Source organism: Anoplolepis gracilipes, chromosome 7, assembly GCF_047496725.1.
Source record: "Anoplolepis gracilipes chromosome 7, ASM4749672v1, whole genome shotgun sequence".
Taxonomy (NCBI): domain Eukaryota; kingdom Metazoa; phylum Arthropoda; class Insecta; order Hymenoptera; family Formicidae; genus Anoplolepis; species Anoplolepis gracilipes.
The window spans coordinates 13,369,522-13,383,357 of NC_132976.1; the positions used below are offsets into that span (position 1 = coordinate 13,369,522).

General features: G+C 27.4%; 1 protein-coding gene across 2 annotated transcripts in view; it reads left to right on the top strand.

The window, feature by feature from the left end:
• LOC140667689 (short-chain dehydrogenase/reductase family 16C member 6-like) overlaps positions 1–13,836 on the top strand; it is a 40,117-nt gene that overhangs the window by 3,605 nt on the left and 22,676 nt on the right. For both annotated transcript variants that reach the window (XM_072895844.1, XM_072895843.1), the window contains exons 2-3: positions 150–589; positions 12,579–12,703. In XM_072895844.1, the coding sequence (XP_072751945.1) occupies positions 361–589; positions 12,579–12,703 (354 nt within the window). In that variant the 5' untranslated portion in view covers positions 150–360. The remainder of the gene's footprint in view (positions 1–149; positions 590–12,578; positions 12,704–13,836) is intronic.

A 13,836-nucleotide genomic window follows, 5' to 3' on the forward strand; every position in this document is an offset into this window, starting at 1 on the left:
CATCAAGAAAAAAATAAATATATGTTTTATACAATTATAAATAAGTATATTTTATATTCTTTAAATAAAGTATATTTTATACTATTATACTATTAAAAAATGTTATATACTATTTTATTATAAAGACATTTTATGTTTCTATGTTTCAGATACGTGTTTCAGATAATGCTTTTAAGTCGGCATGTTCGGCCTTCATTACGTGACTTAAGTTGATCTTTATATAATGTTAAAACGTTCCAGCTTAAAAAATGTCATCTGAGTGATCAATTGTTCACAAAAAAATATAGGGAGTTTAATTAATAACTATCAAGTCGGATTTACACGATACTATACCTGCGCATAGGATACGTGTACATCATTATGACATATTTACGTTCAATCGGGGAAGTGATTGGCTTCCTAATATTGTCTATTATTGCAATATTGAAGGGTGTTATCAGGTCATTTATTCCCAAAAGGTACAAAATGAAAAGTATAGATGGCGAAATCGCTCTCGTGACAGGAGGTGGTGGTGGATTGGGCAGACTTCTCTCCCTTAGGCTGGCCAACTTGGGTGCTATTGTCATCGTTTGGGATATAAATAAAAACGGTGAGATTAAAAAGTAAAATAAATCGAAAAAAATTTTAAATATCTAATTTGTAACAGAATTATGGTCAAATTTTATACATTTGATGTCACATGAAAAATATATAGAATGAAAGATATATTTAAGAAACTACTAGATATTGTAAGACAAACAAGTCGCAATGAATTATTATACGTAATGAATTATTACTCCTAATAACTATAATAAAATCTAATAATTATACACAAATCATCATATAAATATTATATAATACAAAGAAATTTGATTCTCTTAATTATAAAATGCTTCTAATTATAAATATATAATAATAATTACACAAACACACATACATACTTATGTATTTATATTGGACTTACAAATAATACAAATACTCAAATTCGATTTCGAATTAATACAAACTTTGAAGAATATAGACTATGCGATCTATCATTTATCAACCAGTATAACTTAACTGAATTCGTTTGTTTTCAACATATATGTAATACTACTATGTTGCTAACATCCATAAGAGGAAAAGAGACAAAAGACACGCCAAAGAGACACATATACCCAGATAGCCAAGCGTGATTGATCATTAAAAACAAACTAATGCAATGCATGAGTTGTTATAAGTTTGTTGTACGTTTGCTGACATCGAATTAAAACGCGCTACTGAATTCAGCAACATGAGAACATATTACAAACAATTAATTTATGAAATTTTGAAGATGTTTTAAAAACGTCTAAAAAACATTTAATTTAAGACGCCATCTGAAAGATGTCTATAATACATTTTTTTGCTTTATCGAAAAGGCAACTTAAAAAAAATATCTTTACATCATCTTTTGATAGTTGTTTTCCCGACAAAGCAAAAAGTTGACTAAAAGATGTCTTTCCGGACAAAAAAAAGTTCATTTTCTTACCGCTATGCAACGCTGCATGAGGTATCTATCTCGTATTTAAAATTGAGTTACCAAAAATATATAAAAGCGCGACTAATAAGATTATTGTAACAATCATTTCGATCAATTTCATTTTGGATAGTTTCTATTCAAATAAATAAAATTATAACATTTCGGGTAAGTTATCCAAATAAGTAAAGATTATTCGTCTTAAAGACGTCATAAATACGTTTTTCTGATCATTTTTTAAGATGTCTTAGCAATTTTAGAATGTCTTTTAGACGTCTTTAAAACGACATAATGTTGTCTGGATAGAAACGAAAAGTTAAAATTTCTTATCCTTGAATGCTTAATTAATAAAAATTTTTAACTTTTTTGTTTCTGTCTTACTAAAACAAAAACTACATGATTGATCCCCTGACAAATTATCATCACATTATCAATGCGGTTAATCACGATGACAAATCGATGAATATAGGTTGTCATCAAGTTGTTGTCAAGTCTCTTGTTTGCTGACAGCAATCGATGTTACCATATTGCTATCAGTTTGTTGTTCTGATAATTAGAAATCACGTGAGCTCAACCCGACAAGCATAATGCTGTCGCACCTTGTCCCTAGTTTTTCAAAATTAGTTGCTGCAACAGTTATCGGCAACATGATTGCAAAATCGGAACATTTGGCTATCTGGGTAGCAGACGATTTAACTGTTCTACGCATGCGCCACGTTTGTATATCGTGGCTTATTGGACGCATTCCTAATTTCGGTTTCAACACATGTATGTACATATTGCACAGTTATTCTGCTCTAGAGCGAGAGACGAATATCGTCCGCACCGTAATGCTGTTAACAATATAGTAGCATTACATATATGGTTTTCAAGATGAATCAGTTAGGTTAAATCATTTTTTTATGTATGTACTTATAGTAATATATTATAGCATATAGTTTTTTGGACTTAACATTTGAGCTACTCATATACAGGGTGATTCATTTTAATCGCTCTAGGTAAATATTTCTAAAAACATAAACACCATAAAAGATATGGAACAATTTTTCCGTATTGTCCATGGTTTTAGAGATATGTATTTGTTTGGCAATTAAAAGAATCATCCTATATACATATATATGTATACGTGTGATGCGTGTGTGTATGTGTGTGTGTGTGTGTGTGTGTGTGTGTGTGTGTGTGTGTGTGTGTGTGTGTGTGTGTGTGTGTGTGTGTGTGTGTGTGTGGGTGTGTGTGTAGAGATCCGATTTAGAAGAATATTAGACATTAATTTTTCCTTACACACATACAATAGAAGTAAACGCTTAAGAAAATCATTATATTGACAAATTAAAATACATGTATGTGGGTCCAATAAAGTTAAAACTATAAAATCTTAAGAAACAAAGCACAATGCATATTTGTATAACTATCATAAAACATTTATAAGAATCTTCTTTTGTCGCAATAATTTTGCGGTTATTCGGATCAAATCATTACTATTTTATCCTTTTCAATGAAAGAAATATTAAAAGAGATAAAAATTTGTTGAGAGCCTCACGTAATGCTGTAACAAGTCAAATAAAATGTAAAATGTAAATAGGCTGTAAATAATTTGAAATTGTTACTTCATCACTGATAATATCTCTTGAAAAAAATCATTTCACGTATGCGCGCACGTATAATGAAATCATATAAATGAAGGCCACGAAATTGAAAGTGTTCAGGAAGCATTGATGATTAGTAAAAATTGCAGTGAAGATGTGATCGAAGGTCTCGTCAAATGTAAGGTGAATTGAGCTTCCAAATTTCATGGTCACTATAAAACATGAGCAGACTATTAATGTTTAAATATCTTTCAGATTATAATTTATAAAATTATTAACTTACAGATACATGATTTTTAAAATATGCACAAAAGAAATATAAAAAACAGCGGAGTAGATAAATATATAGATAAATATACATTAAAGAACGTAATTCTTTCTAATAATCTTGACATATACAATCAAGGTTATCTTAAGTAACTCAGAAAAGATTTTAGTTGTCACTCATTGTTTATTTAAAAGTTATAAAGTTAGGACAGTAATTTATTAATTATTGTAAACAAATTTATAAACAAAATTATTGTAAAAAAATTATATATGACTAAATTATTTATATGTATTTTAGCAATGTTCTGATTAAATATCTTTTTTTTTTTAATTGAACATAATTTATATTTAATTTAAATAAAGTTTATTCCATATCACTCATCATCAGTGCTTTCGAATCACGTGTAAATTCTGAGAATGTTTGACTATCCAAAAAGTATATTGTGTATATTCTAGTATATTCGAGATGCATACTGCGATATACTAACAGTAAGTATGTCACTATATTCATACCTCTATATCAAGAATGTTACTATGTCTGAATTTTCCTGCTTTTCAGTACATACTGAGAATATTTTCTAGAATGTAATAAGTATATTTTTAGAATGTCTTGAGTATGTTTGTATATATCTCAACAAACGTGAGATAAATATAATTCTTATATTGTATCATAATGTAATGTAACACGAGGAGCGTAACATAATAGAGGTATGCAATATGCACACACGCGTTATTTGTAATTTCCTTTCATAAGTATAACATGTAATGTAACACAAATATTATGTCATTATTATACGTATCTTATATAGCATTTTAATGAGTTCCAGGTAAATAATAAATAATAAAATAAATTTTATTTAATTTATAAAACTCAAAATTTAATATATCTTTATATTTTATATGGAAATTAAATTCTAATTTTTATCTCAAATAGAAGTAAATAATAGACAATTTTTTATTTATCCGCACAATTTTAAACAAACTGCTTAATATTCTAAATTCTTTGTTGTAGGATTATATTAGAAATTAAACTAATAGAAAAAACTACTTTGAATCTTATGTTACTAGACATTCGTAAGGCTTCATAATCATGGCAGAAACTTGAAATATCAGATTGCTTGTTTGAAATAGCAGAACGCTCTATAGCAAAGTAAGATTTATATTATATACTCAAAGTATAGCCTGAAAATACGAGATATAATATAAGTAGAGGAATATGTATGTAGTAAAAAATAAATATCCTGACATTTATGTGTTTATAACTTTTATGAATGTGTATGTGTAAATGTGTATATAAGTGTGTATAGATGTGCGTATATAGATATTACGTCGCATTTAAATTCTATTTAATATTGAGTTTTTTATTATCAGTTTATGTTATAATTTTACTTTGCAGAAAATTTTATTTATTAATAATTTTTGAGTAAACAATGAGCAATGACTAAAATTTTTTATTCAGAAAGTTATTCATAGAGAGGATGATGATTTTGACACAATGTGAAATCAATATTGGCAAAGTTGGGCTTTTTAAGTCCCTTTTTATACATATTTATCGCAGAGCGTTAAATCAATTTTTATCTATATAATAGTATCTTTATTTATCCTTATTTTATTTTTTACCTAATATTTCTTAAATATCAAAAAATATAAATGAGATAATCAGAGCCAAACAAGACGCAAATTATTTATCTTGATATCTTCTTTAATTAATTTGAACGTTCGGTTTTTTTTAGATCATCTTCAACAAATTAGGATATTGTAAAATAAGTATTCATGTGTCCTTCAGTTATTTTTAATGTCTTTAGCTTTTATCATTAATAAATCGCCTATTAGTATCAGCTGATTTAGAGATAAGGAAATAATTCTGAAATGATTAAACATTAAAAAGTTAGGTAAATATGCATAGATAAAAAAGAGACTAATCAAGTGCGATCCCAAATGAGACGGAGAAGAAAGTTCAAAACGCATTCGTGATATTATTGAGGTACAAAGATCTAATGACAAGATATTATATATAAACAAACAAGACATCAATAATTGCTTGCACATAAGTAATGGAAAAAGGAAGATGTATAGCATACATGGGTGCTTTTAAATTTATGCTAGATTCTTTATAATTGTTCTCTATGCAACTCCATTTTTTTAAGAATATTTTCTATTGTCAGCTTCAACGAAATATCTATGAAAAGTAAAACCATCCATCCAAAGAAATCAATTAATAATTGTCAATCAAGCATAAAATCAATATTTTATTGGTACAATCAAATATTATAAAAAAAGAAGAAGGCAGAATATTACTAATCGCCAGTGGTATTTTTTAAAAAATGAAAAAAAACTTTAACCGTCGACCTGACTGGCAGAAAATATTTATTTGAATATTTAAGAAATGTTACATTACGTTTCGACCCTTGGTTTGGGTCCTCTTCAGATGTACAGTTTCTACAAAAAAATCGAAGTTGTCAAATATACAAAAAACAATGTCCGTGGATAATGCACAATTATAAACCGCAACAATGCGAACAAAACACAAAAACCGAAATTATTACCTGAGATAAGTCAATTAAAACATAACATTACAACATAATCATTATTACTAAACGCGAAAACTTAAAGCAAACAATTAATGCTACGTCGAACGTCGACATCTCTTATGAGATGTTCTCCAGAGGCAGAGAGGGATCATACTGACTTTATTATTGTGTCATAGATAAAATTAAGGTTTTCTGTATCTTTTTGAAGGTTAATTGTGTTGTCTGTCATTTTAATGTAAAACATTTCAGCTACAATTTATCAATAACTATGTGAATAAAAGATCGAGAATTCTCAATGCTCGCAAGCTACCAGAAACATCTGTCCGTAACTCGAATAAAATTGATGTCAGATCCGTTGTCCCTATTCCATATATTAAACATCTTAGCAAAAATTTAAGGCGCGAACTAAAAAAGTGCGGTCTCAATACTGTTTACAAATCAATCAAAAAATTAGATTGTCTAATAAAGCGTGGTAAAGACAAACTTAGTAACACCGAAAAAACAGAGGTCGTCTACAAGATTGATTGTATTAATTGTAACGCGTCTTACATTGGTCAAATTAAAAGACACTTAGGAGTGCGTATAAAAGAACATAATAACGACATAAAAAAACATGCCAGTAACCATAACGTCGTTAATAAGTATAGAAGCGAATTCAAATATGATTTCGATTGGAAAAATCCAAAAATCTTGCATACGGAGAGACATTTGAGAAAGAGAGAGATAGCTGAAATGTTTTACATTAAAATGACAGACAACACAATTAACCTTCAAAAAGATACAGAAAACCTTAATTTTATCTATGACACAATAATAAAGTCAGTATGATCCCTCTCTGCCTCTGGAGAACATCTCATAAGAGATGTCGACGTTCGACGTAGCATTAATTGTTTGCTTTAAGTTTTCGCGTTTAGTAATAATGATTATGTTGTAATGTTATGTTTTAATTGACTTATCTCAGGTAATAATTTCGGTTTTTGTGTTTTGTTCGCATTGTTGTGGTTTATAATTGTGCATTATCCACGGACATTGTTTTTTGTATATTTGACAACTTCGATTTTTTTGTAGAAACTGTACATCTGAAGAGGACCCAAACCAAGGGTCGAAACGTAATGTAACATTTCTTAAATATTCAAATAAATATTTTCTGCCAGTTAGGTTAAAGTTTTTTTTCATATTTTAAAAAAACGTTTATTCTCATAGTAGCGCTAAGTTTTTCTTGCATTGCAATTTTACTACTTTTAACTACTTTAATTGTATTGTATTTATTGATACTTAACCCTCAAACTGAACACGTGGGTCTTTCGTGTCCGTACCATTTTTAATCCATTGTTTTAAAAAAATATTAATAAAATCTCGAGGTTGCAAACTTATCCAAAAAAAAGTTTGTGTCAAAAGGGACTTATAACTGAAAGGATAATTTAAACAGTTTATTCAGTGCAAAGTGCTGGTGAATCTAAATCTGAAGCGGACACATATGACCCACGTATTCGCTTTATGTATATGAAATAAGAAAGGGTGAATAAGTAAATTTTTTTTTAAATATTGTTTTTTTGCTGTTAATCGTTTTTTATAAAAATAAGTTATAAATTTACAATGATAATCTCCCTAAAAAAGAAACAAATTGTTTTAATTTCTATTGTGTTCATTTATTTTCATGTTAACAGTATCTTTTGTTAATGGTAACAAGCAACAAATAGGGGTTTTACGTATTAATTAATTTTTATACTGTAGATTGTAATGTAAATTACATTTTGTTTTCACTTTTCTTTCAAATAAATTACCTGAAGATTAAAAAAGATTTTTCCTCAGAAAAAACACATTTTTTTATACCTGACAATTACCCATTTCCGATCATTCAAATAATTATATTTTTTTAAAGCCATGGACATATAGTATTTCTTTTTGTTAACTTTGAACTTTGAACTAAAAGTTCCTGGAAGCCTTTTTGTTCAAAATTATTTTTTCAAATTTTTATTAATTTTTATATAAAATATCTGTTTCCAAATCTTGATCTAACAAATAACAAAAATATAGTATTTAAAAATATTTTTCTTTAACTCTACTACATAAACTTTTAGTTTCAACTTAAAAGAAAATGTGTAAATTTTTTAAGTAATTTTGGAGTACAAAAATTAATTCGGACTTCAGTTACTCACGCGTTCAGGATTACGGTGCCAAAAAAATATATTCAGTTTGAGGTTTAATTGTATTTTATTTATTGATATGAGAAATTCTTTATGAAGATATATATATATATATATATATATATATATATATATATATATATATACACACATATTGTTAGTTATCAGTTTTATAATTATAAAACACATACACATAAATACTAACGAAGAAACCTCCCGAAAATTGTAATTTTAATTTATTATTAAAATTGTAATTTTAATTTTAATTTAGAAACTTTACACATATGTAGAAGAGACAAATAGACGAATTTAGAAAATTTCAATTACTATCTAAAACACAATTCTAAAGGTTGAAACCACCAATCATATGTAGACTGATCTTTTTATTTTTATTCTATATATTTTGAAAATTATTTAAAAATTGTTCAAGATATCAAATAATATTTTATACAAAAGTTATATATACATATTGTATAATACAAACACCTCTATATAACACCGTCTTATGGCTTCCTTCGAGACAAACAATTTTTGTCTGAAACATTTTTTTTTAAACCCTGAGATTTCCAGATATTTGATTGTTCTACATAAAAAATAGGACACCTCTGTGAGTGTGCGTGCGTGCGTGCGTGTATATGTACACACACACACAAACTAATGACAATATCTTTTTTTTATTCTTTTTCGAAACCATATAACTTTTGTCTGAAACATTTTTTTCTAAAATGCTCTGTTTTCGAGATAAAAGGGATGTACGAGTGATTTCCTGTATATAAATATATATATTGTGTATATATGTGTGTATATATATATATAAAATAAACGCGTAACAGAATATTTATAAAAAAACAATTTAATATATATTACTGTATAGTATATATAGTATTATATAGTGTAGTCTAATATATATAGTGTTACATAATATATCATCAAATTAATCTAATTCATCGATAATTAATAAAAATATTCATATAGACAAAATTAAGAAAAGAAATATCTTTGCTGATGCATAAAAGTATGCCAATATATGTATATGTATAAACATCACATGTCATTTAATCTATAGAATTACAGAACAAATAGTTTAAGGCAAAATAAGATAAAATAAAATAAGCGTGTTATGATGTTTTATCCTACAAAATTTGATATAAAAAATTTATATTTTAAAAACAAAATCTAGAATTATTTATTAGTAAGTCTCTGAATATTGGAATTGTCAATAACAGCCATTATTACTGTAACATGTTGATGTAAACTCGAGAAAAATATATTACAATCCTCTTTGTTCTTTAAAAATTAAATTAAGAAGTTTATCAAATTCGCGCGTACATTAAACGAATAAAATAAAATCGTTCTCTCTATTATTAATTATCTTTGAATTATTAAGATATTCTGTTTTTTACCTGCTTACAAAAGAAATATAACGAGAAAACTAATCGGCAAGGAAATGTGACAACAATGAACTTTAATACTTTGGAGTTATTGATTCCAAAGTAACAGTATGTAAATTACATATCATTTTTAAGAGTGGATATTTTGAAATTCTAAAACTTTTAGGTAATAATTAATATCACAATGTGCACACTCTGTTAAGAGAATTTTTGAGATAGGAAAATTATGTATGCATATTATATCTTTTAATATTATTATTAATATTCACAAGCTTCATTATACTAATTATTTCCAAGAAAATATAATAAATATTAATAGTATTATAATATTAATATTCATTATATTTTCTTGGAAACAATTAGTATAGTGAAGCTTGCGAATATTATTATTAATATTAAAAGATATAATATGCATACATAATTTTCCTATCTCAAAAATTCTCTTAACAGAGTGTGCACATTGTGATATTAATTATTACCTAAAAGTTTTAGAATTTCAAAATATCCACTCTTAAAAATGATATGTAATTTACATACTGTTACTTTGGAATCAATAACTCCAAAGTATTGAAGTTCATTGTTGTCACATTTCTTTGCCGATTAGTTTTCTCGTTATATTTCTTTTGTAAGCAGGTAAAAAACAGAATATCTTAACAATTAATATTATGTAATTACTAATTATGTTAACAGTTTATCAAATCTGCACACGAATGCACTATTCGTAGAAAAAGAAAAATGAGGAAATTATTAAAAGATTTAAAAGATATTGTAGAATTATATATAGTAAATAATCTTTTTTTTTTATCAAGACAAGGTGTAAATAAATATTCACTTCTCTTATATTTAGTAATGTTTGACAAGATCAAATTGTGTCAAGCAAAAGTTATTATTTTAATTAAAAACTTTTATTATTATCCTTCTAATCAATTACTGTTAATGTCAATAGTTACATTATTATATTCTTAATTACTATCAATGTTTACTGACAGCAATGATACCTAAAATTAACTAATGAGATATTCATATTTCTACCACAATATATAGATGTAATGTGATGATGTTTATTTAATGTAAAAAAAAATTATGTAGATATCACTATAATTACTAACAATGCATTTCCAATTTCGAGTTACTATGTTTTCTACTTATATATGTGACTATTAAATTTAAAAATATAATAAAACTAATAAAATTATAATTTAATCTATCGATTTAATCTCTCTGTTGAGATTTCTGTATAATTATTTATATCTCTTTTTTGGATAATGTTACAACAGAAGACCGCTTTACACAGAATCTATTTTTTTATTTCATAAATATTTTAGAAGTAACACGTCAATTTTTTCGGCGCTAATTATAAACGGCTGTGCTTAATGTAATAATTATAATTATATATTTGAAATATTCACTTTGAAGTACTCGCTTTACTATAATAAGATGCAGTTGTATATACTATCATACATATTTAACTTGCGTATTTAATTTTAAACATTTCAATATTTGTCAATTAAGTTGCATCTTAAACAAAATTAATTTTTTGGTCCTCAGATATTTCTTTTAATGAAAAACGATGTAAAGTGTACTGTAAACCCTGCCTCGATAGCAAAAGTGGCACAATATTCAAGGTCTACAGGTATACCTGATCTGCTGAATCAGGTTTGCAAACTGGTTAAGCGTTACAAAAGTCAGATACGAAACGAGTATTATGTCCTATAAACGTACTGTGTAATATATGGTATTATTTTAAATTTATCGTGAATTTTAGACATAATAAGACTATATACAACACATACACACGTATGTGTGTGCGTGTGTGTGTGTGTGTGTGTGTGTGTGTGTGTGTGTGTGTGTGTGTGTGTGTGTGTGTGTGTGTGTGTGTGTGTGTGTGTGTGTGTGTGTGTGTGTGTGTGTGTGTGTGTGTGTGTGTGTGTGTGTGTGTGTGTGTGTGTGTGTGTGTGTGTGTGTGTGTGTGTGTGTGTGTGTGTGTGTGTGTGTGTGTGTGTGTGTGTGTGTGTGTGTGTGTGTGTGTGTGTGTGTGTGTGTGTGTGTGTGTGTGTGTGTGTGTGTGTGTGTGTGTGTGTGTGTGTGTGTGTGTGTGTGTGTGTGTGTGTGTGTGTGTGTGTGTGTGTGTGTGTGTGTGTGTGTGTGTGTGTGTGTGTGTGTGTGTGTGTGTGTGTGTGTGTGTGTGTGTGTGTAGACTTAAATTAACTTTGTTATTTTCGTAATTTTCAAAACAGATGCATTGCAAATTTAATTTATTAACAATATTAAATAACTATTTTTATACCTTTTCGTCTTTGTATTTTAAATATAAACAAAAAATTTCTTAATAAATGCTTATATATTTTAAGTATTATTAAGAGAAATCGATTGTAGAGGAGTGAAAGTATCATGAGAAATGATTGCATTAGCATTTTTTATCTAACAGATGTGTGTGAAGAGAGCAGTTGCTATTTAGACGAGCAGACAACGAAAAAGAAGTTATACGGCTAAAATGTTCTATCTAAAAATTTTTCCATAGCATATGTTATATAATTTATATATTATATATATTTAAATTTTATACATATTATCTTATAAAGGTAATATATTTGTGTACTTTTTTTTATAAAAGATTTTAATGTAATAATTACTTAGATATAAAAAATATTAATATAATGTATGTTATTATAAAGAAATGTATGAATCTTTCTAATTAAATAATTATTATATTATTTTACAAGATAACTGCGAAAATTATTAATCCTTACAAAGTTTATAAGTAATTATTATTATAAATTTTATTCACGATTTTATGTGGAATATTTATATTTATGTAGAATATTATTTTTAACGTTAGATATAATTGTTACATTTATGCAATATATAATTAAAAACGTTTTGAAGAGATCGTAATGATGTATCACTATTCTTTATAAAATAAAATATTGTCCCGCGCGCGTGTAATAATAGAATAAATCTAAATTAGCAAGAAAGTAGCGATGATTTCATGAGATATTGAAAAACTGCCTTTCTCTTTTTCTTCTGCATCAGTAATTTGCAATTTAAAATGTTTTACTTATATTTCACAATATAATTTTTTTTTATGAACACAATAAATACTACGTAGTTATCATTATTGAAATATGTGCCAAACAAAGTGCAAAAATGCAGTACTAAAAATTTCTATTTGATTCTAGGCATTGAAGAAACTATTAAATTGGTCCGAGCAGTCGGAGGTACGTGCTACGGTTATGTTTGCGATTTATGCGATCGGAAGGATGTATATAAAAAAGCCAAAATCATCAAGGAAGAAATCGGCAAGGTAATAATTTAACAAAAAAGAAAAAGAAAGAGAATACCAATCGTGATCTTTTTGATGCTAAATCATAGAAATATTAAGATAGACTCAATATACTCTACATTGTCCATACGTACATACATACGTACATACATACGTACATACATACGTACATACATACGTACATACATACGTACATACATACGTACATACATACATATATATATAATATATAAGACAAAATTTTTTAAAAGGAAAAATTTTCTCAGAATTTGCTCAAGAATATGTCATTTTAAGGACATCAGGTTGTTTTGAATCACCCTGCATATATGTATGTGTGCGTATGCGTATGTACGTGCACGTGTGTGTGCATATGTGTATGTAAACATAATATTGACATCAATATTTTATTAATGTAGTTGTATTCTACTAGTAATCGTTTTACACATATACGTGTGCGTATATACAGGGTGTCCGGCAATAATAGCTAATAGCTCGACCTTTCATAGGCAGATAGAGTAACTCAAACCGAATAGAAAAATCCTCCACCATTTTGCGATTTGCGCAATAATTACTAAACTATTAATTAAAAATGCTCAGCGAACGATATTATATATATATATGTTAAGTTTGACTTGCTCTGTCAGTCCTAGAGAGGTGGGGCGATTATTATCGGACACTTTATATATATATATATATATATAAAGTGTCCGATAATAATCGCCCCACCTCTCTAGGACTGACAGAGCAAGTCAAACTTAACATATATATATATAATATATATATATATATATAAAAAGTGTCCGATAATAATCGCCCCACCTCTCTAGGACTGACAGAGCAAGTCAAACTTAACATAAAAGTCCTCTACTATTTTGCGATTTTTGCAATAATTATTAAAATATATAATATTAATTAAAAACGTTCAGCGTACGCCGAGCGCTATATGTGGCGCGCGCTCATATGCAGAGCATTTTTAATTAATAGTTTAATAATTATTGCGCAAATCGCAAAATGGTGGAGGACTTTCCTATGCGGTTTGAGTTACTCTATCTGCTCATGAAAGGTCAGATGATTATTACCGGACAACCTGTATATATATAAATTAAAATGTTAATATAAGAAAAAATTTAAGAAAAAATATGTAGCTACGCGTT